The sequence below is a fragment of the Eucyclogobius newberryi genome, unplaced genomic scaffold (assembly GCF_026437365.1).
Source record: "Eucyclogobius newberryi isolate DKJ021-1_F unplaced genomic scaffold, fEucNew1.0.hap1 SCAF_21, whole genome shotgun sequence".
Classification (NCBI taxonomy): Eukaryota; Metazoa; Chordata; class Actinopteri; order Gobiiformes; family Gobiidae; genus Eucyclogobius; species Eucyclogobius newberryi.
This window is the reverse complement of record NW_027315846.1, coordinates 11858164-11883409: the sequence shown is the minus strand read 5'-3', so window position 1 is coordinate 11883409 and position 25246 is coordinate 11858164. Positions and strand designations below refer to the sequence as shown.

The following is a 25246-nucleotide window of genomic DNA, read 5'->3' as shown; positions in this document are numbered from 1 at the left end:
ATATTTAATCATAACTCCAGAAATCAGATAATGATGTCAGATTAGATTGTCAGATTTTTGTTGCGCATGAAAACATAGTCACTGATGAGGCTTTGATGATGATAAATCTCGGCAGACTTCCACAGCACCATCTACCTGTAAAACCAAAACACTGGCTTCTCCTTTAATGCCTTCCGCGTGAGTGAGACGTCGGTCACGTGCCTGTCAAACTCTGCAGGCGTTTAAGCGGAAGTAGCATGAAGCTAACAGACTTCGCGTAGATTTACAACTCATAACAAACATGCACATGCTAAACTAACTCATGTGATATGTCGACCTGGGTAAGAGCGTACGTGTGAACTATTGTAGTCTAGTTTAAATAATGTGAAGTGATGTTAACAGAGTTGTAGACACCGCTTGCTAACTTTGGGCTAGCATGCTATATTGGTTAGCTGTTGTTTTGATCTGGAAGATTTCTTTTCAAGACAAACTACGTTGCTTTGTCTGGTGTTCGATGATCTGTGCCGGTCAAAAATGATTTCCTCTACGTCTGTTTAAGTCCAGCTGTGAGTGATTTCATGGCAATTTGACGAAACAATCCTGAGCCTCTCAGCTGTTAGCTCTAAGGAGTAAACATAGAAGGGATTGAGGCTATATTTTTAATACTCTTCAAGATGCATGACGCCTATGAATCAGTGCCACTGCTGGAAAAGCTGCCTCTCCAAATCGACTGTCTCACGGCCTGGGGTAAGTTGTTATTGACAAGAAAACAATGACAAATGTTAGTGTTACTGTGTGCCAAATTGCAAAGAATAACCAAGAAGTTATTCACAATTCTTGTAATGCATCTATCAGAATAAATGTTCAATGAGCAGATCTCCTCTTTATACCCATCAGAATGTTCAAAAGTCTTGAGTGGAGGTGACTGGAGCCATATATTTTCAAAGATGAACCAAGATTAAATGTAGCTGCTAATTGTCTTCATAACAAAAATAAGCATAGATTTTTATTTCCAGGCTATGAATGTTAGTTTGCTTTTCTATTACAAAGCTTTGTGAAGCTCAATTTCGTATTTGAGCCTCACAAAAAATATAATTTGGGTTCAAAGTAGATCAAATTAAATGGTATTCTGGGGTCAACATTTCTTTAAGTGTTTTTCCAGTAATACCTAAAAACATGTATTTTCCTTTAATCAGAAAATGCAAAGTGTCAGCATAATCTTCTATTACAAAAAACAATTAATGTGAAATACAATAGTAAATGTCTAGTTAAATGTCTAGACTCTTATTTGTCTCACGTGTATCTGAGTGGTTTTCATATGTCTGAACAATTTGGATTATTCATACTTAGTGATATTCTGAGGTTATTAAAAGTTTGTTGTTTGAAATCACTTATATTGACCCCACTTCATTTTTGCCTCCATTCCACAATTTAAAATGTTTATCATAGCTATTGACTGTCACTATAATCCTCTTGTAATCTGTGTCTGTTTTTCTCACAGAGGACTGGCTGCTTGTAGGAACTAAACCTGGACATCTCCTGCTGTACAAAATAAAAAAGGACACTGGTAAGCGTGAGACTTACTCACTTAGACTAATTGGTTTTCTCTAGACTCTTTTCATCAAGTCAATCTCTTGTCCCTTAGCAACAAACCGATTTGAAGTGACCTTGGTCAAATCAAATAAGAATTTTTCAAAGAAGATACAGCAGGTAGGTGATATGAATACAATGTTCAGAAAAGTGGTCACACGTGTTGATGTATTACTTAAAAAACAATCACCGTTTGAGCTTATGATTTAGGACAATATTAGTAATATATATATATATACTGTATACATTCTTTTAGAATGTCTTTTTTCACTAACTATTATATTTTCTCCTCTACAGCTTTATGTTGTCTCACAATACAAAATCCTGGTCAGTCTTCTAGGTAAGTTTTTCCTAATCGAGGGAATCAAATTTATGATAATTTTTATCCTAAACTCAACCCCCCCCTTTTTTAAATTCTTTTTCTTTTTCTTTTTTTTACAGAAAGCAACATTCATGTCCATGACTTGCTGACGTTTCAGCAAATCACGGTAGTGTCCAAAGCCAAGGGGGCCACGCTGTTTGCATGTGACCTTGAGGTTTGTAGTGGATATATAAAGCTCAGAATTAAGTGGTCACACGTCATAGAAATAAATCTATTAGTGGGATGTTCCACTGCTCTTTCGTTTACTTTTTATGGTGGTTTTGGCCACTTTACCTCTATTGACATTGAGCAAATTTGGCCAGTTTTTGATGTTCGATCCCGAGCTCTTAATTTTTTTACTGCCATTGTTTAGAATTTCTGTTTTTTTTTTTTTTATTTGTTTCTGATCATAAATGTCACGTAATCGATCTTCTTTATTTTGTCCCATCAGCAAACCAGTACGGGGGAGGAGAGGCTTAGGATGTGTGTAGCAGTTAAAAAGAAGTTACAGCTTTATTATTGGAAAGACCGAGAGTTTCTTGAGCTGCAGGTAAATGGAACTGTTGACATTAATTGCAGTGTAACCTTGATTTTGGTGACTTGAACCGATTCAGACTGACAGTGATGGTGTGTTTGTATTTCAGGGAGATTTTGCTGCTCCTGATATCCCCAAGTCTATGGCCTGGTGTGGAAACTCAATTTGTGTTGGCTTTAAAAGAGACTATTACTTAATTCGGGTATGGCATTCTCTAATTGATAGCCACACTTTGGAGGAAAGAACAAGGTATCTTATTAAACTTTATGTTTTAAATTTAGATGGAAGGTGGAGTCGTCAAAGAGCTCTTCCCCACCGGAAAGCAGCTGGAGCCTCTGGTTGCCCCGTTGGCTGATGGGAAAGTGGCTGTTGGGCAGGATGACCTCACTGTGGTACTGAATGAAGAAGGGGCTTTCACACAGAAGTGCGCCCTCAAGTGGACTGACATCCCTATAGCAATGGGTAAGAGGCAGATATAGGGAGCAGCAACTGTATTTCATTTTTTTTAGTCAATTAGTTTATTGCAACTTTATCCCCCATTTTAATCAGTTATGTAAAACCAATATGCTTATATTAACATCTGGAACTGGCTTTGCGGTTTTCCTATGGATTTTTCAGGGCTGTTGGCCAGATGGAGACAGATTCTGCTGGAAATCAATCAATCTTTACTTTTGATATTTTCTGGTTTAGTTCTTGCTCTTAGTTCGTTAATACAAATACTTCCTTATTCATGTTGGTGTAAACGTGTAGGCTACTTGACAGCATGTGATAGAAGTAGAACTAGTTTGGTTTCATTGTTGAGACGGCAGTGGAACATTTAGCAGAGTGGTTGGTTGGTTGGTTGGTTGAGCACTCAGATCCACTTATATAACTTGATATAAAGCACATTGAGTGCTGTATAATATAGTGACCATTTACCATTTGATTACATGGCTGGTTAGCACAACAAAAAGCTCAATATAGTTTCTAGTCTCGTGCTTTTGAACATCCTCTTTTACCTTTACTCTTTTTTTATCTGAAATTAAGATAACAGTTGTCAAACAAACAGTTTTATCTTGTTTTGGTTTTCTCATACAAAAGGAGTTTTGCCATAAAAGTGCTGGAGTTCAGTGATATTAAAGGTCTTCGTAAGAATGATTCAAAGAGGAAATAAACGATTTACGGTTTCCAATTTCCTCATATCAAAAATGGGCCCCGATGTCTCCATGTCCTCTTTCACCACAACAATGAGTCGATGAATTGACATGGAAACAATAGCTAATACAATACAATCATACAATTCATGTCTTTCAGAATGTTTGTAGAGGTATAAACAAAGGTTTTAGATGCATGTTAAAGGTGCACCATAACCTTTCTGGAAGGGGGGTCTGCCACCTGTTTGTTTCCATTGAGATGATGTTGCTTTGTGTGGAATGTTCCACAGTAGATGTATCTATTTTGCATTTGTTCAATTACAAGGGGGTTTATAGTTAGATAAGTGTAATGCCGCATTGTGTAACATTCCAGGCAAAGTAATAACAATTCCATAAAATCCATGCATAAGTTAAAATATGAGTAAATGTCATTGCCTTTGAGTTTGTTTATGGCATACACTTTATGCTCTCTAACTGTTGTTCCTCAGAGCACCAGCCCCCGTACATCATCGCGGTGCTGCCTCGGTGCGTGGAGATCCGGACCTTTGAGCCCAGACTGCTGGTGCAGAGCGTTGAGCTGCAGAGGCCACGCTTCATCACATCTGCAGGGTGAGGAGGCCGATACGTTTGTGTTTCCAGGACAGTTTCACAGCGTTGTGTTTGTCTCAGTCTGGTCTAATCTTAGTCATCAGGAAGTTGTAATATAAAATCTTTTTTTGTACGTGTTCAAATTTACTTAATAGAAATAAACTTATGTAAAAAGTAGAAAAAGCTTCAGTTGTAGTCATCTGGACTCAGTTTGAAAAAATAGACGTTACGACTCTCATCCAAGAGTCATTGTCAATAAAAGAATTTAGATCGAGAACTCCGATATTAATACTGTTCTGTGGTAAGACCCACCCATTGGGAGGAGCCTTCCTGAAGTAGAAAGAGTTGTTTGTTTCAACAGAAACTCCCCCCTTGTATCTACCTGATTCTGAATAGGCTAGCTCGGTAGATACAAGGGGGGAGTTTCTGTTGAAACAAACAACTCTTTCTACTTCAGGAAGGCTCCTCCCAATGGGTGGGTCTTACCACAGAACAGTATTAATATCGGAGTTCTCGATCTAAATTCTTTTATTGACAATGACTCTTGGATGAGAGTCGAAACGTCTATTTTTTCAAACTGAGTCCAGATGACTACAACTGAAGCTTTTTCTACTATGGAACACGCCTGGACGAATGAGGGATTACACCGACTTATGTAAAAAGACAGTCCACATTTGACAAGAAATGGGACAAATGCAGAGGACTAATTTCCCAATGAGGCCAATACCTTATCCTTAATGTTAACAAACTCAAGTAATTATATAAAAAATAAACTATTATTTCAAATGCTACCCATTTTTTCTTATTGCCTGAAATCCAGGCAATAAGAATATCAAGGACCCGGCAAAAAATACATTGTCTATTGCAAATCCGTTATTATTTTCTCTTTCCTCATAAAGACCTTACAGTGGTCATTTCACAATATCAGCTCTGACATTTATGTATTCCTAATTGTCCCATCATGTCTGAATGTTCCTTCTTTTTCTCCACAGTCCAAACATTGTGTATGTTGCCAGTAACCATTTTGTGTGGCGCCTGGTTCCCGTGTCAATAGCCAGTCAGATCCGGCAGCTCCTTCAAGACAAACAGTTTGAGTTGGCTCTTCAGCTTGCGGTGAGCACAACAAACACAAGCTTAACTTTTTTATTCCTCTCATTATTTAAGCAGTTCTTTGAAATGGTAAAACACTCAGGGTTTTGTTTTTGCATAATCGTGATCAAAGCACAACCATTTACTGCAAATAATTCACATTTTTATACCTCTGATCTTAATGTTCTGCTTTTTTAAATATTTGGTTTCTTTGCCTTTTTTAGAAGATGAAAGATGATTCAGACGGAGATAAGAAGCAACAAATTCATCACATCCAGAATCTATACGCCTTTAACCTGTTTTGTCAGAAGAGGTTTGATGACTCCATGCAGGTGTTCGCTAAACTCGGCACAGGTGCGAGCTCCACACCCATCACAACTTGTGAACTTGCTACAGTCAAAATATTTCTATCAAGCGATACTTTTTACTTCCCACTCAAATTCACTTTATATGTTTCAAGTATTTTTCCTTTGCGCATAAAAAACCCTTATATTTTTTGTTCATAGCCACTTAACACTTTTGTATTTTGTATCTTACAGTACATTATCTTACAAAATGTTTTTGCTAACATTTATTATGGAAATTGCTGACTTATCTTCTTTTAATGGCTCTATTATTGAGTGTAGATTTAACTTTGCTTTGTGGGCAACTAAACACTACTGAAAAAGTACATTTTCTGAACACGTTTTTCTTCTGCTATGTCTCCCCAGACCCTACTCATGTGATCGGTCTGTACCCAGACCTGCTCCCTGCGGACTACCGAAAACAGCTGCACTACCCCAACCCTCTGCCCACTTTGTCTGGGGCCGAGCTGGAGAAGGCTCACCTCGCTCTCATCGAGTACCTCATACAGGTGAATAAACCAGGTGTCTAGATATTCCAAACTTTATATGGCCTCTTCATGTTGTTAATCATTTTGTTTCGTTGTTATTTTTGTGTAGAAACGCAGTCATTTGGTCAAACAGTTGAATGATGTCGACCCCTTTACCACTTCTCCGCTGATGGAGGGCACGCCGACCATCAGAAGCCGCAAAAAACTGCTCCAAATCATAGACACGACCCTACTGAAGTGTTACCTGCATGTACGCACTAGACGCTCAACACCGCCTTTAAAACTATGTTACTTCACTCCTTATCTTAGTTGTTCCTATGTGTGTTTTTTTTCAGACTAATGTTGCGCTTGTGTCCCCTCTGTTGCGTTTGGAGAATAACCACTGCCACATCGAAGTGAGCGAGGACGTCCTGAAGAAGGCCCACAAATACAGCGAACTCATCATCCTCTACGAGAAGAAGGGCCTGCATCAGAAAGGTACGACCTGCTCATGACATGTCGGTGTAATCCCTCATTTGTCCAAGAGTGTTCCATTGTAGAAAAAGGTTCAGTTGTAGTCATCTGGACTCAGTTTAAAAAAAATAAAAAAATGTTTCAACTCTCATCCAAGACTCATTGTCAATTTGTCAATTCGACAATGATGAATGAACATCTTCAGAGGTTGGAAGTATTTGTAGATCCATATAACTTGTAAGTCAAGTCTTGGTGAACTCCAGTGGGAAACCCCTTCGTGCTCTGTACACTCTGTAATGTATCATCCACTTGCGCCGCTGTAATAAACAATAGTTGGAGATTTTCCCATGTTTTCTCTCGTTCTCCCGCCATGCTGAAATAATGAACATTCAGATTTTGCCAAACAATGACTTTATTGTACATAATTCAACAGGGTAATGAGTCAACCTGGTTACACGTGGAATAATGGGTCTTTTCAGTGAATCTTGTCCAGTACATTCAGAAACCACTGCCAGCTGTGTCGAGTTTCCTAGAAAGGTAGTGTTGTTTAAACTGGACTTTATGTGGTTTTGGAAAGCGATTTACATTTAGAATTAGAAATTGATCAATAACTACAGGATTATGGTCTGTATGTTGCGTCATAATTGCATTTGGAAGGTTAGATTAGCACGTAATGAGAGCTCTTCAAAATAAAAGCTCAAACAAGTTATATTGGCATGTATGGGGTATGTTTTATTCAGCGGTTGTTTTATGACACTATAAAAGTAACTTTTGAATGTGTTTTTAGACTTGCCTGACCTACAACACATGTGTGGCATCTGTTCTTAATGACTAACCAATTAGATCTAGCTTAGACCTGTTAATTGCACATTATAGTTGATGCCAAACCAAGCTGCAAGGCATTTATGCTAGTCCCAAGCTTGGATTAACTGTTATTAATTACATCATAAAAGACCTGGGACATATGACTAATGCCTAATTTCTGCAAACCACTGCACACTTTTGCACACTGTGAGGCAGATGTTTTGTTCTGGCGAAAGGAAAGAAGGCAACCTGATGCCAAAGTTTGATCAACAGCTCGTCGCTATGTTCCAACAGAACATAAGTCATGTAGTTGATCATTGTCAGTAATGTAAAACTCAAATAAGCTAAATTTCAGCGCTGTGCCATGCTTTAAGAAAATGTCTGGACTTGAGTTTTCTGAGTCATGTTTGTGGTAGATCAAACACGTCATAGTCATTAGTTTTCCTAAAGAATTGTTCTGTTCTTTTTTGGCCCATTTCTCAGTTCAAGCGTCTGGTTTCCATCCATTTGTTGACGTTTGTGTGTGATGTCATGCCGCTATACTTTCCTGGTCTACCAATCCAAACCAGCTGTTGCTTCCTGCTGCCCATTATTACCAATTTACTCTGGTGACGAAAGTTTTCGAATAGAAAGCAGTGCTAGGGATTAAAGGCAGGTTTACGTGGCTCTGTTCTCACTTCTGATTGGCTCCCACAGCTCTGCAGGTGCTGTTGGACCAGTCCACAAAAGCCAACTCTCCTCTGAAGGGACACGAGCGCACAGTGCAGTATCTACAGAGACTGGGTGAGTGCAGAACAAGGAACAAAAGCAACAATCTGCCCATTAAAAAAGTATGAAAGTGATGAGAGTGCGAATGGTTGGTCAGAGGGACTGTTGGCGTAGATTTGCTGCTTCGCTTCCATCTGTCTGCCCCGGGACTGCTGTGGCTGCAATAGTAGCTTACCATCACTGATTATGGGATGAAAGTATAATGACAACAGTGTTGCTTTGAGGGACTTCGGCAAGCCTGAAACGTGTATTACATTCTTTCATTCTGACATTTATTTATCGCATTCCATTTTTTATTTGACAATATTGTGCATTTAGAAAAGGGATTCTCTTCTTTTGATTTATTCCGTCGGTGCCAAAAAGAAGGTTCAGTAACATAATTTATCACGGCATTTTACTGTATCACATTTTGATTGGTTATTGTGACAGGCCTATTGAGTTTTTAAATAAAAGTAACATTAACTTCATTATAAAAGATGATAAAAAGTTATAAAAGTTTTGTGCACAAGTTAAGTTTTCTGAATTTTCTTCACCCTTTGTAGGAGTGGAGAATCTGGGCATCATCTTTGAGTTTTCTCCCTGGGTGCTGAAGATCTGTCCGGAGGATGGTCTCAAGGTTATTTGATGCCTCTATATTCTTTCCTTTCACTAAAATTTATCTTAAGCTTCTCTCTATTCCGTCTGCTCAATAAAAGCATTCCTGAGGGCTTAACTTTGTCGTCTGCTGCAGATTTTCACAGAAGACCTGACAGAAGTGGAGTCTTTGCCCCGAGATAAAGTGCTCAACTTCTTGAAAGAAGGGTTTAAGGAGCTGGCCATACCATATTTGGAGCACATCATCTCTATTTGGGATGATAAGGGCCCCGAGTTTCACAACGTTCTGATCCAGCTTTACCTGGAGCGGGTTCAGAGCCTCATGAAAGCCTACCTCAACTCTCTGCCTGAAGGTTAGACTAATGAATAATTAGTGTTCTCAAGCGGCTTTTCTTTAGGTTCATCTTGGTGAAAATGTGTGAAAATCGAAAGAATAATTGCTAGAATAATCGGTTGCTGACCAAATTTTTAAACGCTAAACTGAATATTTCTTTGCAATGTGGAGTTTGAAATAATCCGTTTTCGTCTATTGGGATAAATGTTTTCTTTCAGACTAATAGGTTTCCCCAAAGCTGACTCTTGCTCCGTTTCTCCTGCAGGAGTCCCGACTGTTGCAGCAGGCAGAGAGCCCGGGACACTGGGAGAGTTCAGGTACAAACTCCTGTCCTTTTTGGAAGAGTCCAGCAGCTATGAACCAGAGAGGCTCATCAGTAACTTCCCCTTCGATGGTAAAATGCATTTTAAATCACATTTGTAATATAATAATAATTACAAGCACTCATCAAAAATAATTTTACTCTGTGCATACACGAGCAGTCAGAACTGTGTTTAATTTGGATCATAGTCTTAGGTTTAATTTTATTGTTCCAGAACAGTTGTTGAAGTAGTAGTAGTTACCACATAAAATTGTATAAAAGCCAAATACTAATTATAACATGTACAAATTACAGGTAGTAATTTGGAGGAGTTGACAGAATGACAAAAGATGTATTTGGTTCAACTCAGCGAGGGAAATGGAGAGTTTAACCAGTAATATGGTGTGGGATGTGAATTGTATTGGATAAACAAACAAGGGTTATTTAGAATAGATACAATATTTACAGTATTTAGAGTGTACTAGGTAGAGTGTTATATTCCAGAGTTCAGTTATTACTGAACCATTGTATGTGTGAATGTCCTAGAGTTTTCTTTGTGGCCACGTAAGATGTAGTGTGAGTGGAGCAGGCAACTGCTCCTCCTACCGCAGTGTAGAAGGTGGAATATTTTTCACTTTGTATTTGGTAGCAACGGGAAGAAAAAAATAGAGGTACGGCGGAACTACAAAAACAACCCGGGCTACACAATAACTTGCTTTTCCTGGTAAATTGACAGTTCGCAGTTGTTTTGGCCAAAACTGATTAAGTTTTCTAACAAAGCATTTAAAAGACCTTTTGTGAGTAATAATCCTGCAGTCTGTGTGATCCTTTTCCCTCGGGTGTGCCCTTAAACCAAAAGTCCCCTTAAAATCCCATATGTTCTTTTATAGGAGGAATTTCTTACCATGAGTTTATGTATTGGGCTCTTTTCTGGAGGGTGTAACCTGCTCTTTGACCTGGTTTTCCGCGTCCTGTAGGTCTCCTGGAGGAACGGGCGCTGCTGTTGGGACGGATGGGTAAACACGAACAAGCTCTTTACATCTACGTGCACATCCTGAAGGACACGCGCATGGCAGAGGAGTGAGTGCTCTCAAACACATCTTTGTTTAGTTCATGACCTTTTTATGTACAAACACTTAAGACCTGTGTTGGCCTGATTTTGTCGGCCTGGTTACTCATCTTTTATATAAGCACAAACTAATTTCATTGATATTATTCACTCAATGTCAATTCAATTCTAATTTTACACAATATATACAGTATCTACATACATCTTGGGGTGTCTACAATTGTTTTAGACAAACTTTATTGAGCCACAACGGAAATAACTTGACACTGTAGGTCAAAGATGTAATAGAAAAAAAGGCATATATTTTATAATAAAGGGCCCAATTACAAATGGTAAAATGGAGCTGTTGATTAGAATACATTCCATAACATTACTTCCTTACTCTTGCAATGATTGAAAAAAGGTTTACAGAAATGTCATTCTTGCTTGTGATTAAATTCATGCATTTAAAATCTTAAATAGGCAGACGATGGCCCGATTGTGCCAGTCTGATTACTTTATCCATTTCACCGCTGTAGGGTTTGGACTGAAGACATAACGATTTCTGCTTTATTTACAGATACTGTCGAAGACATTATGACAGCTCAGTTGAAGGAAATAAAGATGTAAGTTTTCTTTTCTTTTGATGTTTAATTTATGTTGGGCAAATCGGTGCTTCGTTTCCATGTGTTTTCCAGTGAGACACACTAGGAGCTGTCTTGGTGAAAGTTTCTTGAATTAATAGTCTTACCAAAATAAGTGCAATCATCACAATAACACATGAGCAGTAGTTTGTGTTTTATAGTTTCATAATGTTGATGTGAACAACACAATGGATTTTGAACAATGAGTGAAGAACATTAACCTTCTTCTCTCTCTCTCATGTTGAACCATGACAGACAAATAACAATAGTCACTGGCTGTTCCGCGTGTATGGATTAATGTTAAAAAGAAAAAGTTAGGCACCGGCCGAGACTCATCTGTAAAGTGATAAAGTGAATTATCTTAATATTGCATGCCCCTGTAGGTGTACCTGTCCCTGCTGAGGATGTACCTGTCTCCTCCGGATGTCCACTGTCTGGGGCCCATAAAGATGGAGGTGTGTGAACCTCAGGCCAATCTTCAGGCGGCGCTGCAGGTCTTGGAGCTCCACCACAGCAAGCTCAACACCACCAAGGTACACCGCAAATACTTACAATCTTAGTTTGTGCAGTATTGGTTTGTTTCTAAACCTGCTAACGAAAATGATTTGCTAAAACAAATCAAGAAAAGATTTTATGTCTCCTCCCACCCTGATTTATAAGACACTGATTTATACTAAAACTAATATCAGAATCAGAAAAAGTTATATTGCCATTGTCATTGAACACAGTTCATAAACATAGGAACTTGTCTCGGCGTTGAGGTGCAACATAGAATAATGAATAATAAAATAATAATAATGGCAATGTCTATAGAATCAAATAAGGCATGCATAAATTGAGAATGTACTAAGAAGATAAAGTAAACATAAACTTTGTCTCAGTATGTACACAGAAGTGTACAGCTGTTCGGAAATAGTGCAGAAGAGCACAAGTAAATAATAGGAAATAATATTGAATGTAGGGCATATCATCACGATGTAGAGCGTTATATGCTCAGGCAAATACTCTCCAAGTTTGGTTCTTGTACTGACAAAGTGAAGTGAATACATTGTTTAAATCATATTGCACAAATTTGTACACGGCCCAGTCTGCAAAGGCTGCAGATGGAATAAATAGAATAATGTTTTAATGGTCTTGATTTATATCAAGTTCTATAATACAATTTGTTAATATTAAAAGAAACTATCGGTACAATTTATGTTGTGTTGTTAATTACATTTAAGCTTTTTATCATTATTTTGGTATCAAAATCCGTATCAAGCCTTTTCCTCAGTTCTGTTGAAGTTTAGTCTGTGAGAGACTGAGCAGAGGTGGCGAGGATCGTTTTCGGTGCATAAAGGGAAAACAGGCAAAACAGTACAGCATGTGCTGAATGTTCTGAGTCCTTCTTCCCACAGTTTAACTGTGGTTTAAATAGCTATTATTTGGGTCTGATGTAATGGCATGATGTCAGCCTTAAGAATATTTGTACCCGTTTACAGATAATGAGGAAGTACATAGTAACAGATTATTGTGTGCCATATGATAAATATGATACTTCATATTCAGCTGCATGAGAATATCTTGTTCAAAGTTCAGTGTCAATGTTTTGTTGGTATTGGTACAACACTTTTTTTAGACACAGCCCAAGTATTTGTTTTGCATATATTGGGCTGTAGATTGATTTAGTTTATTTTTTACTCATTCCATATCACCATTCAAGGACTCTCTTCTTTTTCTTATTGCCTAAGTGCACTTTAACTTTTCTGGGAAAAACAACAAACAACATCTCTCTAAAGACAAGCAGGTGACGACCTTCCACCAGAAAAGTTACTAGTTTAATCCTCTATATACAGTCAATATAAGACTCTTGACGGGGGAAAATGTTATTTGCTTTGTGAGAACCCCTGAAAGCAAAAGCCAAAATATGCAAAGTGGAATCTGTTATTACAGATTTCATGCATTTTAAATTAGACGTGTCTTTATATGTGGCATCCTGCTGTTAATATTGCTGAGCTTGACACGAGGCACAGCCAAATCACACCTTTCAGAACCTAGAGTGAAATTAAAGCTACGTCTGATTCATGGAAGTGGGATTTTAGTTGTTTTTAGATCAAGATAAGAGGGCGTCACACTGACAAGTGTAATCATGTCACTTGTTTTGTGAAAAAAGACATTTCCTCCTGGGATCTGTCCTCCCAGAAATGATTTTGAAATGTGTCCTTGTAAGATTCTTGTTGTTTACCTGTTACTTGTAATAAACTAAAAATGGCAAAGCCGTCATTGATTAAAGGCGTTTGCTGCTGACCTACTTTTCAAGGTTGTCTTCTCATAAAACATAAAACATGAGTATCTAGAATAGATATTCACTTGCATGAATCTGAATTTTTGTGGTAGATTATTTGAGCCTGTCAAACCTTTTATGTTTATTTCTTTTTTTTCTCCTTTTTTTTTTTTTAAGCACAGTGCAGTGTGAAATGGGGATGAAACTGGGGACATGGCAGCAAACTGATGAGAGCCACCGAGCGGCACTTTATACAAGTTTCAAATACTGTACATTTTTAATATTTGGATAGAGTAAATAGTTGTTGACAAATGCGTCTTGAGCCCTGAGGATTTCCTCTGTGTGTGATCTGTTCGCATCGATTTGTACGTAGAGAAGATATGCATTTGAGTGTGGCAATTTCAAGCAATTCAATCTTAATTCACTTTCATTCACAGCCTGTAGTAGAATAGATGAAGTTAATTGACATAAACAACCAGACATAGAGTATGAAGGACTGAATTGAAATAACACATTTTGCTTTAATTCTCATTATGTTTCAATTTAGTTTAATAATACCGTGACCATAACTGATAATTAACAGAGGCAAACTGGATTCCACAATTAGACCAGTTGTTGTCTTGATAACTATGATTATCTTCTGCTCTCACTAAATAAAGAATGTTAAGTTTTGTTTCAGCGTTTGTTTAGTCTACACACACCGAGCGATCTTTAAAAACAAACATTCCGGGTTTATGAGCACATTTTGGTTCAAGCTTTCAAAGATGTCAGAAGTCCTCCATTTTGTGTTTCTAAGATAAGATAAGATGAGATATTCCTTTATTGTCCCACATGGGGAAATTTCATTGGTGCAACGCAGGTAGATACAGAGGTAGATACAGAAGAACAGATCACTTATAGGAAGTCTGAAAAACACTTTCAGTAGAAGATCTCCTATAAACAAATAAAAACTCCCATAGACAAATAAATAAATAAATACCATTGCATGTGATCCCGACAGTGATTCTGCGTATCTTATTAATTTACTTAGACCCCTCGTCGAATCGCCCTGGCCGTGCTCCCAGAATGCACTCTGCCAAAGCTGCACAGAGACTGAACAAACAACAAAAACGCCAGCCTCTTTCATGGGGCAGGGTTTTATTGTGAAATCTTGTTTTTAATGTTTCAGGTTTGGATAAAGGTTTGGAGGCAAATCGAGCACTTTCAGCAGATAAGACCTGGGAATTCAACTCTGTATCTAAAATAGTTTCCTCTCATATTTTATACAAGATGCACCAATTAAATGTCACCCTATGACTTCTGACAAGAGAAGAACACAGATTACCTCTTCGCTACGTTTGTGTGGTACATTTTTGACAGCGCGTGTTTATTAGGACCGGATCAGAAGAAACATGGGTGAAATGGTTAGATGATGGCTTTTTTTGCTGGTTCTGATATACTGTCATTTTATAATTATTGTATTGTTTATGGGGCTGTATTTTGTGCAGGATGTTTTAATGTTTTGCATAATGTATAGCACTGTTTCCAAAGTGCAGCACGAATACAAAAGGTATAATAAGTACTCTTATTTTATATTTTATTTGATCTTAAAAGTGCTATTTGTTTTTGGGTAAGATTTTTTTTTTTTTTTTTTTTTTTTTTTTAAACAAAATAACCAACAAATGTATTTCATAAATAAAGTAATATGCATGTATCAATATAGACTGGAACAACATGCAACTTTAACATGAACAACAGTAACAATCTGACTGAAAATGCTATTTGTTTTGCAGGCGATTAACCTGCTCCCGGCCAACACTCAAATCCGTGAGATCCGAGTGTTTCTGGAGAGCGTCCTGGAGGAAAAGGCCCAGAGGAAGCGCTGTAACCAGGTTCTGAAGAGTCTGCTCCAGGCCGAGTTCCTCCGGGTCAGGAAGCACGCACTACTTTACAGAGAAAACTATTTTAGATTATAGTTTCTACATTATCTGTTAAGATCCTGAACCTACTAACCCTACATTTTTGGCATCAGACATCTATACTGTATATTCATTGTTGTCATAGTGAAAGTACAGATACAGGAGCAAAACATGTATTCCAATGATAATATTGCATTGTAAAAAAAACAAATACAATAATTCAATTGTGGATCAATCAACCAATGCAATGTGTTTGAACATTTTTAACAACATTGGTTTGGCAAGAGGTTCTTGGAGTGCACGCTTCGGTTAGATCCTCCTGTCATGCAACCTGACAGAAGCTAGCCAATAGGATGAGTGGGTGGGGAAAATGTAGTCCAAAGAAAAAAGTTGTTTTGTTGTTGTTGGTGGTTATTGTTTTATAAGCTGACCCGGGTGCTCTGTGCCTCAGGTTCAGGAGGAGCGCATTTATCACCAGCAGGTGAAGTGTGTCATCACCGAGGAGAAGACCTGCCGCGTCTGCAAGAAGAAGATCGGCAACAGGTACTGCCCCCGATCCGAGAGCGCTTTAGGTGCACACAGCTTTAACTAGTTTGGGATTTTACAGATTCAACCTACATTCACATTAACTTTATTCTGTTCTAACTTCACAACCTTATAGCTGCAGCATTTAAAGGTGTAACTTTTCTGTTTACAATTACAGGTGTTTTTATTGCTAAAAATATTACATAAAACATCATTTCTACTGCAAGCGGATCTGCTTGGCCTTTCAGAGTCACCTGCTTGTCTCCATGGAGATATACATGTTTAATACCAGGAAAAACAAGAAATAGAACATCTACATGGAGACAAGCACATGGTCGATCCTCCATCAGAAACCTTTGAATTATTGCAAAGCACCTACTGTATTGGTCTGTCGCTATAATTGCTCTAGATTGCATTATTTGAAACAACTCAACAGCACAGACAGTTATCAAGTGTGAATATTTGATTAAAGATGTATTCTACAGTACTAATGCAGCTGTTACTCAAACATTTTACATGAACAATAGAATTTGCTCCTAAAGTGCTTTTAATGTGTTTTAGTCTTGCGTGATTCCATAATAAATTCAGTCTGTTTCTGTGTTAAAGCATCTTTTTAGACTCATTTCACTTTGACACCTTAAGATCTTGTTAATCCTGGGTGTATTTTTATCTCTCTCATCTTCATTTAGACTTGTCACCTGGATTCGCTCTCTGACTCCCTGACTAACTGTGTAAATTGGTCTGCTTTCCCAGTGCTTTTGCCCGGTATCCCAACGGAATCGTGGTGCACTACTTCTGCTGCAAAGACCGAAACACCTGCCCAACGGACCTGTAGCCATCACTCACCTCCTATTCAGAATAACTGGACTCTGCAGGCTAAAACCAGGACAAGAACTAAACTTATCCTGTCCAGAGTGACTCCGCTTGGCTCGACGGTGCACCAGATCTGTGTGCATGGAAAAGCAGAAGGAATTTCTCAAGCGCCCGTGGACAAAGAAGACGGAAAAGCACCGGCATTCGAAAGGCATGTGTCAATGTAGCGCTAAACTGGATTCTGCGGACGTAACGTGGGCGCTGCTGACCAAACGAGAGCAAAAAGCCAAATGGACGAAGCTTGCAGATAATTGCTTGTTTGGTTTTCTCTTCTTTGCTCTTCTGCTTACTATGCCATTGACTCTCCAAGATAAATGTTAAATGCCTTTATGAACTCTCAAAAAAATTACATGTTGACCCTCCATAAGTATATTAGGTCATCTTTTTCCATCAATATATTTTATGTTAAATAAACGGATATTTATCAAGTTAAATTCTAATTTGCTTTGGATCAAGATAAAATAAATTCCTGGAAAAAGGTGGCATAATACAATAATAACGTCAATATTTCATTTTGAGTAAAGATTGTACTGGCACAAAGTTGCATTTTTGCAACTTTTGAACCAATAGAGATGTTTTATTTTATTCACATTGTTTCGAGCTATAGATGATTTTTGCTTGTGAAATCTGGGATTCCATACACAGAAACGGCAAGTAAAAATTTGATATATGACACTAGATAAAACATAACCATAACATCACAACATTAATTTCTCCTTTTGTCATAATTTAATAACACGGACCAGGCTTGGAAGCGGTTCTGTAGGTAATAAAATACATACATATAAATTGGTAAAAAGTGGTTTGCAAATAGTCTTCAATATCACGTTTAACTGGGATTCTGGGATTTTAATCCTTTTTCTCACCCATTTAACATTTATGATACTGTTCACAAGAATGGCCAACTTAAAGCCTTTCACAAACTTGATCAAAAGTCCTAGTGCCGCCCAGTGTTATAACTATGGACCGCCTTCATTCAACCCGTGTTACATTAACCCTTTTTGTCTTTCTTGCCTTCACTTTTACAAAAAGACTATTAAGTCAAATGTTACAGCACTTTAACGGTGGGAAATTGCCTTTTTATTTATTGTTGAATCCATACACTTACAAATACACTTTAAATGCCATGGATTGTGTAATTTTGAGGCAATATTGTTATCAAATGTTGTTTTACAGTTTGTGAAAGAACTTGCTGATCAAGCAGTTGTTGTGAATATTTCTTAACTAATTTAATAAAAGCATTGAAGAGCGTAAGACAATAGTGAGACTATTGAAATGTTATGGCCTTAATTAGTTTTATTTTAAATTTCAAGTAGCATTCATTGTCTCTCCTGCTTAAAAAAACGACACTTTGCACTCATACTATGACTGTTTCAAATATTTGTATTATTAATACAATGTTTAACTGTAACATGAGAGGTACTGGCTTTAATCATTATTAATAAATACATTTAAACTGTTTTTCTGTCTGACATTATTGTTTCTCTTGATCTACGTCATAAGGCGCTGGTACAGCTGGCAGCCCGGTGTAAACGCTCTCTCTTCTTTTTCACACTTATTGTGCTTTATCTCCTATATTTTGTAAATATAGTTAGTATATTTTTTCTATTTTACTGTACGATAGGGACACGCGCTGGGATAGTTTTTTAATTCAACTGTTTTTGACTTTTTTCGGCTGGATTTGAGCGTTTTTCGTTGCGTTCGTTGTGTTGTTGTGACGTGAGCTAGCTCCGAGCGAGCCCACCAGCCCCTCCCCCGCGCCCTCCGGCCGCGCTAAAGTACGGCGTGTCGTCGGTACACGTTTATATACACGTTTATATGAAAGAGGAACTTCACGAACGATCGGGACACGCACTGGAATCGCTTTAAATTAACTTGTTTTGACTTTATTCGGCTGGATTGAGTGTTTTCGTCGTGTCGTTGCGATGTGTCTTGGCTCTGAGTCCCCCGGCTCCGGCCCCGCCCCCAGCCCGGCGCCGTACCGCGTTTACACAAAGGAGGAACTCATGAAACTGCGGAGAACAGTCGTCTTACCCGGAGATCGTCACGTTATCCCGTCGCAATACTGACCTAACCTAATACTGATGTGCAATTCTGTCGTATGTGCAATTGCTGTTGGAATTCATGTGAAATTCATGTGCAATCTATGTGCTGTCGTGACACATATTCATGTGCAATTACTGTGCAATTACTGTGAAATTCATGTGCAATCTATGTGCTGTCGTGACACATATTCATGTGCAATTACTGTCGGGATCACATGCAATGGGAGTTTTTATTTATTTATAGGAGATCTTCTACTGAAAGTGTTTTTCATACTTCCTATAAGTGATCTGTTCTTCTGTATCTACCTCTGTATCTACCTGCGTTGCACCAATGAAATTTCCCCATGTGGGACAATAAAGGAATATCTTATCTTATCTTATCTTATCTTATCTATTAAGATGTGCTATCTTAATTGATTTACAAGCTTTAGACATTTTAATTTACAAGTATGACTCTAGAAGAAAGGTGTTAAATGGATCTATAATGAGGTGTTAATTAAATAATTACACTGCAACAAATCAGTTTGACATTAGTGTAGAGCCTTTTTAATCATTGCTGTACACTGTTAATACAATAACCTAATGGAGCGCTTTAGAGACACCATTTCAATTTTGGATCTTGTAACTATGAAGAACTGATGGCGGGGAATTAAACCCACAACCCACCGTCTCGCAAGGAAGACGAAGCACTGACAACTGCCGCTAATGACCAGATGTCATGGAAGGACTGTGGCGGTAAACATCTTGTCCAGTTTGTTACTGTGTAGTTCCGATCTCCCCTGATCCGCTCCAGCTGGAAAAAGCAGTCTTGATAACAACGACTCCGTTCTCACACTAATCACGAGGGTGGGCCAACAGAACTCAGCACATTAGATGACCCTCTTCACTCCCCCGTACCCCTCATACACCCCTCAGACTGGGCCAAACACTGAGGTCTCATGTGAATTAAACATGGCTGTGTAGCTTTTCTTCACATGGAAAACATTTCAAGTGACTAGCAAGAGTTTTGTTCAGACTGCTAAAATCACAACGTTGTTACATTGAGTGTGAAATGCTCTCAGGTCCAGGGCGGCCGCTTGCCATTTGGGTGCCCGGAGCAGAAATGCTCTTTGGTGCTCCCCCCCCCCCCCCCCCCCTTCAAAAGTGTAAAACATACACTGAGCTTTGAAGGCTGTAATGCAACATTTAGGTGACCATTTCTCAAGTTATTAAAAAAATTCTGATATTCTGGCGCTTTTTATATATATTATTAAAAAATCATTACTATTTATTGTGAGGACCCCACAGTCCCTAAATTTCCCTGCTATTCCGCCCTGGCTCCGCCCCTGCTCCAATAGATGCTCTAGATTAGAAAACAGGTTGCAAACTAGTTGTCAGTATGTCTGATCTTCCCCAGAGGCTCCCCACTCCCCAGAAATAACAGAATTTTACACAATAATTTGATAAATATGAATGCAATATATACGTTATTTCTCCTTCATATATGCCATATGATGAATGAAAGGCAAGATGTCCAAACTATGTCATTTAAATTCCCATGCATTCACATAATTGGGTGTAATTTAAGGCCCACACATCAAAATTAGGAATACTTTCATCCAAACCTTGACTAGCCTATGACTCAACCTGCAGCAAGATTAACCCGTAATCAAACCAGGACCAAACCAAGACAAGTGAGACTTGTTAGAGACTTGTTATTCCAGTAGCCCTTTTGTATTGTTGACACTGATATTTTACCTTCTGTTTAAACATAGATTTTTCCTGATCACATGAGTCCCGATCCTGAGCTCCACCCGAAACAGTGAGTCGACAATAACCACAACATGACACAACGTCTGCTGGAAATAACCTCTCACTTCAGTTTTTCAGATCATTAAGCACACAAGCAGAGTGATTTATACCAGGGCAGTTGGGCTGTCAAAATCTGTTTTATTAGAGTGTACCACCAGCTTCTAGGCTAGTTTGCTGCAACAAAAAAGGGGGATTTCTGAATGAACACATTGTGGTATCTACTAGTTGTCAAGGGGACTGTCTGCACCTCCAAACAAAGTATCACTCGTCTTTCCCTGTCGAAGTCTCAGCGCCAGAGAAACTTCAGTATCTTCCTGGTGCATTCCTTTGACTCAGTGCATGCATTTATCTCCTTTTGAGTCTGAACTGACAGATAACCTATGGCTCGAGATCTGTGGATGAGTCCCCCACTGCTCCTCCCCCTGCAACATTAAAGGATGAGTCATTTTTCCATTTGGACAATGAACAATAAACCTTGACCTTGACCTTAATAATTACTTCATGATGTGGGTATCGACGGCAGAGCATCCCTAAAACTGCAGCTCATTTCCTTTCTTGGTTTGCATCGATCAGCATTTAAGAGTGCGCTCACTCTGGTCCTGTTCTAGTCCTCGTTTAGACATGATTTAGAAGAATAGTACCGGTAATAATTTACTGCAGCTCAAATTACTAGAACATCAGAGGCATATTAGACAGATGATCATTACGTTATGGATAATTGTCGTATATGTTACAGGCAAAGTTGATCATCCGCTTTTCAACTTTTCTTCTAACATGTGACATTACATTAACATAGCTTGTGGCAAACTGCATGACCAGGCCATATCTACAGGGCCTGATTAGTACTTTGATGGGAGACCGTTGGAACGTCACGTGCCACAGTAGGATGCTAGAGGAAATGTTGTTGTATCCTTAGGCAAGATACTTCGCTTAGTAAAGTGCCTTGAAAGTGGAAGAATGTTGTATGTTGTGATGTAAATACACTGTAATAAAAATAATAATGACAGACAATACTATATGAGCCCTGAGAAAGCGACAGTGCTCTATTGGTAAACTTTATTGTTCCTGAGAGGAAATTTGTCTTGGCTACAGTGCCACTTTTGCCCAAGTACTTTGTTGTTACTGTTACTTCACTCTTACATAGTTTCATAGTTTGCACAATCCTGTCACACAAGACTGAACTTGAACTGAATTGTTAAACCTGATGAGCAGTGGTTACAACAAGAGGTTTCTCCAGGTCTCACTGTTATCACAGAGGAATTCCACACTCTCACTTTGGATGACGGACAGGTCCAAGCTGTTTAAATATCTACGTGACTATATGGAACAGACTACTTTTTTGCTTTTTCACTCTCTGTGTCATGTTCTGTTTGTTTTTATTATGTTACAGAACAAAAAAAAGGGAACAAAATAATAATTATAGGGTATGTGTATATTCTTTTTCCTGTGTTACTTCTGTACTCTAGACCCAAATTGTATAGAATTAGGTGCAATTCTGAGGATTTTATGAGTGTGTAGTGCGTAGTGTGGGTTAGAGCTCGGGATTGTGTCGTCAAACATAGAATTGTCATTTAACATAGTGTAAAACTAGTGGATATTTTAAGACGCGAAACACTAATGTTCATTCAGTATTCTGAGACTATAGTGTTTCTAGGATGTCACGGCTGAACACCTCCTTTACATGAAGTGCTCTCATTCGCAAGTTGACTTGGGTTGAGGTTCTTTGTGAGTGTCTGTCGTGAAATGTCTGCTTGTTGCTTTTGAATTGCTACTTGACACGATCTTTGCATGTGTGTCAAGAGGAGGTCATTATGTTCTTAAATTGTGTCTCTGCAGGCCGGTCTTATGTTTGCATTGTCTTTGCATCACTGGGACTGGCCCGGTGATTAGACTGGGACTGACACACCCATTCTTATTATGGGCAGAATAGATCAAATAGAACAATAATAAGATGAAAAATATAGCCGCAAGCGGCAATGATCGGCCCTCGCCACGCCGCCGCCACGCCGCCGCCACGCCGCAAGAGGAGGGGGCGCTAACGCGCCCCAATTGTCCTTTTATTACGCCTACTGCTGAATCTGTGACGCTGTCACATCTTCTCCCCTTTGTTTTACCATCAAAAAGCAATTTTATTTTGAATTCTTGGCAAAATGTGCGGCTTTGCCGCACAGACACCGTGACTCTTTGAATGAAAATGTGGATAACTTTTGATGGTCTTGAAGATGAGTCTCACCAAATTTCAGGTTAATAGGGCTGACGCTCTGGGAGGAGTTTGTGAAAGTCTAAAGTGTAAACATGTTCTGGCGATTTCCCCATTGGAATAACATGAAAGGTTTCGGTCATCGTTACGGCAACGCCATAACAATTATGACATGAGTCATTGACTTTTTTGATGGGGATGCTAAAATTGAGTTGTGTGTCAAATTTCATATAATTTCGCAAAACTAAACATTTAACCTCCATATAAAATCTGTAGGGGGCGCTGTGGCGCCAAATGAATTTATTTCACTTCAAGTAGGTTTAGGGCAAAGAGTTTAACAACTGATTCTAATTTGACGCAATTCGGACTTTATCTGCGCAAACGGCAGAAATTTTAAATATGGGAGATTTCTGAAATTCTAGCTACAGTTTGCGGCTTCGCCGCACAGAGACCGTGAGAGGTATCAATGTAATTTGGATAACTTTTGATGTCCCACTCCTCAGTAGCATTTTCACCAAATTTCAGCTTTTTAGGGCCAACGCCCTGGGAGGAGTTCGTAAAAGTACGACGTTTGGAAAAACTCCGAAGTCATGTTTAGCCATTTTTGAAGCAATATGGCCGACATTTGGTTGGGCGGACGGCGTTGCCGTAATAATATTTTTTACTTCTCTTGTCACCATCTACCTCTGCGCCAAATTTCATGATTCTACGATCAGATTTTTTTTGGGTCATTTCCCATCTCTCAATGCATTTTTGGTACATTTGGGGGCGCTGACGCGCCAATTTTTTTAATTTTAGAAAAGGGAAATAGCCAGAATGTAGAGAGGCACGATTTTTAGAGGCGTGCAAATTTTTGTGACTTTTCGTCAATGTTCACTGGGTGAAAAATAGGGGGGTTGGTCCCGAGAAGAAGAAGAAGAAAGAAAGAAAGAATAATATTCCGATGCGAAAACAATGTTTCCCATTTTTCAAATATCATAAACTATACATTTTCGGAAAGCGCTCGCGCTTTCCTACCTCATGGTGTGGGTCCCTGGTCACTGACGGGTACTTTCGATAATTTTGAGTGGGCTCCGCCCACTTTGTGTTTTTGGCCCTCTATACAGTAATAATGTTCAATTTTTGCCTTACATGCTTATATGCACGGAACATGCAAGAGATGGGGAACGTATTCGTGAGCTACTTAGCGCAAATGAGTGCTTGTAAAGTGCTCGTTTAGTGCGAACTTTTGCACGGGCTTCGCCCGTTTACAACGGTAATGTTCCATTTTCCTACAACTAATTAGTATGCACGGGGCGTGCATGAGTGGAGGAGTGCGTTAGTGAGTGTTTGGAAGTGGGCGAGCGCTTCGCGCTCGATTTTGTGCGCACTACGTGCGCACTTTCGCAGCCGTGCTTTGCACGGCCTTACGAGATTAATAGGCCTCTCGCCAGCTTGTGGCGCTCGGGCCTAAAAATATATGGATTTTACTGATGGCTCTTGTTGTATTGGATCATTCACAATTATAACACATTGTACATGATTTACAATTTGTTTGTATTTTATGTTTTGGTTCTTAAGTCAGTTATCCAGTCAGAAAAGTAGCTGGAGAACCTTGCTTTTGGTTGACAAATTCTACAGCTAAGACCACTTTGTGTTGTCCTCAATACATAAATAGCTGCTGATGGCATCCTAAATTAAATAACAAATTTGGTACATTTTAAAACAGTGTACATTCTACAAGTTGAACCAAAGTAAGACAAAATACCTCCAAGAAAATGTAGTTGCAGACATGTTGGTTCAAAAAATAAAGCATTTCCATGGCATTTAACAATTTAAAACTATATTATACTATCTTTGTAATGTTGAAAAGTCCTTAACATGTTGCCTATAACAAGCTGAAACCTGTAAGGGAATGGGACTCTCTTAAAGTTTGGTATTTCGTTCTGAAGTGTTTTAATTTTATCACATTTTCTTGGCAAATGTTTATTTTTGACAATATATTATTCCACAATTAGGGTAAATTGAGGATTAAGTTTAGGAGCCGTTAATTTGGTTGAAATGAAGGTTTTTGAACATGGAGCGCTAGTATTAAATGCAGAACTGTTCACAATTAAAAAAAAATTACCCATAAGAAAATTACTTGGACACAGTATCACAACAATACAATATAAAACATCACAATTCATCGTAAAACTTTGAATAGTAGAAAAAAATTGACGGCAAAAGCATCTTTGAAAGACGATTCAGCTTCATGGACTTTTGATACCGCCATTATTTGTTGGTCCAGTTTTTGGTCCCATCGCTCACTGTCCTCCTTCTGTAAATTTGAGTTGGGAACGTTTGTGCTGCTGCTGGGAACGTCCAGCCCTGTCTTTCCATGAGTCTTTTTGGGAGACTGTTGACAATAAAAGTGGACCCCTCCTCCGCATGTCCTGGTTTCACCTGTTCAATGTTTATCTGACCTTTATCAAACCGGTTCAGGGCTTAACCTTCTCCGAGTGATGTTTGTTTGTTTCAATTTAAAGTAGAAATTCAGTGCTTAACAAGATTCAAAACTTGTAAAGTATAGAAGACATATTATGCTCTATTAAGTATTCATGCTTTTCTAATTATAAT

The 25246-nt window shown here is 38.6% G+C and overlaps 1 protein-coding gene across 2 annotated transcripts; it reads left to right on the top strand.

The window, feature by feature from the left end:
- Positions 1-221: 221 nt before the first annotated feature.
- On the top strand, positions 222-18072 carry vps39 (VPS39 subunit of HOPS complex). 2 transcript variants are annotated; one of them, XM_072457272.1, is made up of 24 exons: positions 222-726; positions 1481-1546; positions 1625-1689; positions 1867-1909; positions 2011-2105; positions 2382-2480; positions 2575-2667; positions 2747-2927; positions 4087-4207; positions 5179-5299; positions 5500-5629; positions 5986-6128; positions 6217-6357; positions 6443-6584; positions 8061-8147; positions 8675-8748; positions 8863-9079; positions 9326-9454; positions 10339-10441; positions 10990-11035; positions 11437-11586; positions 15089-15223; positions 15666-15757; positions 16493-18072. In XM_072457272.1, the coding sequence occupies exons 1-24, from the start codon at positions 654-656 to the stop codon at positions 16572-16574; spliced, it is 2628 nt and encodes an 875-aa protein (XP_072313373.1). In that variant the 5' UTR covers positions 222-653; the 3' UTR covers positions 16575-18072. The 2 variants fall into 2 exon arrangements, with proteins under 2 accessions (XP_072313373.1, XP_072313372.1); XM_072457271.1 differs by having other exon boundaries at positions 1867-1913; positions 2015-2105.
- Positions 18073-25246: the final 7174 nt, after the last annotated feature.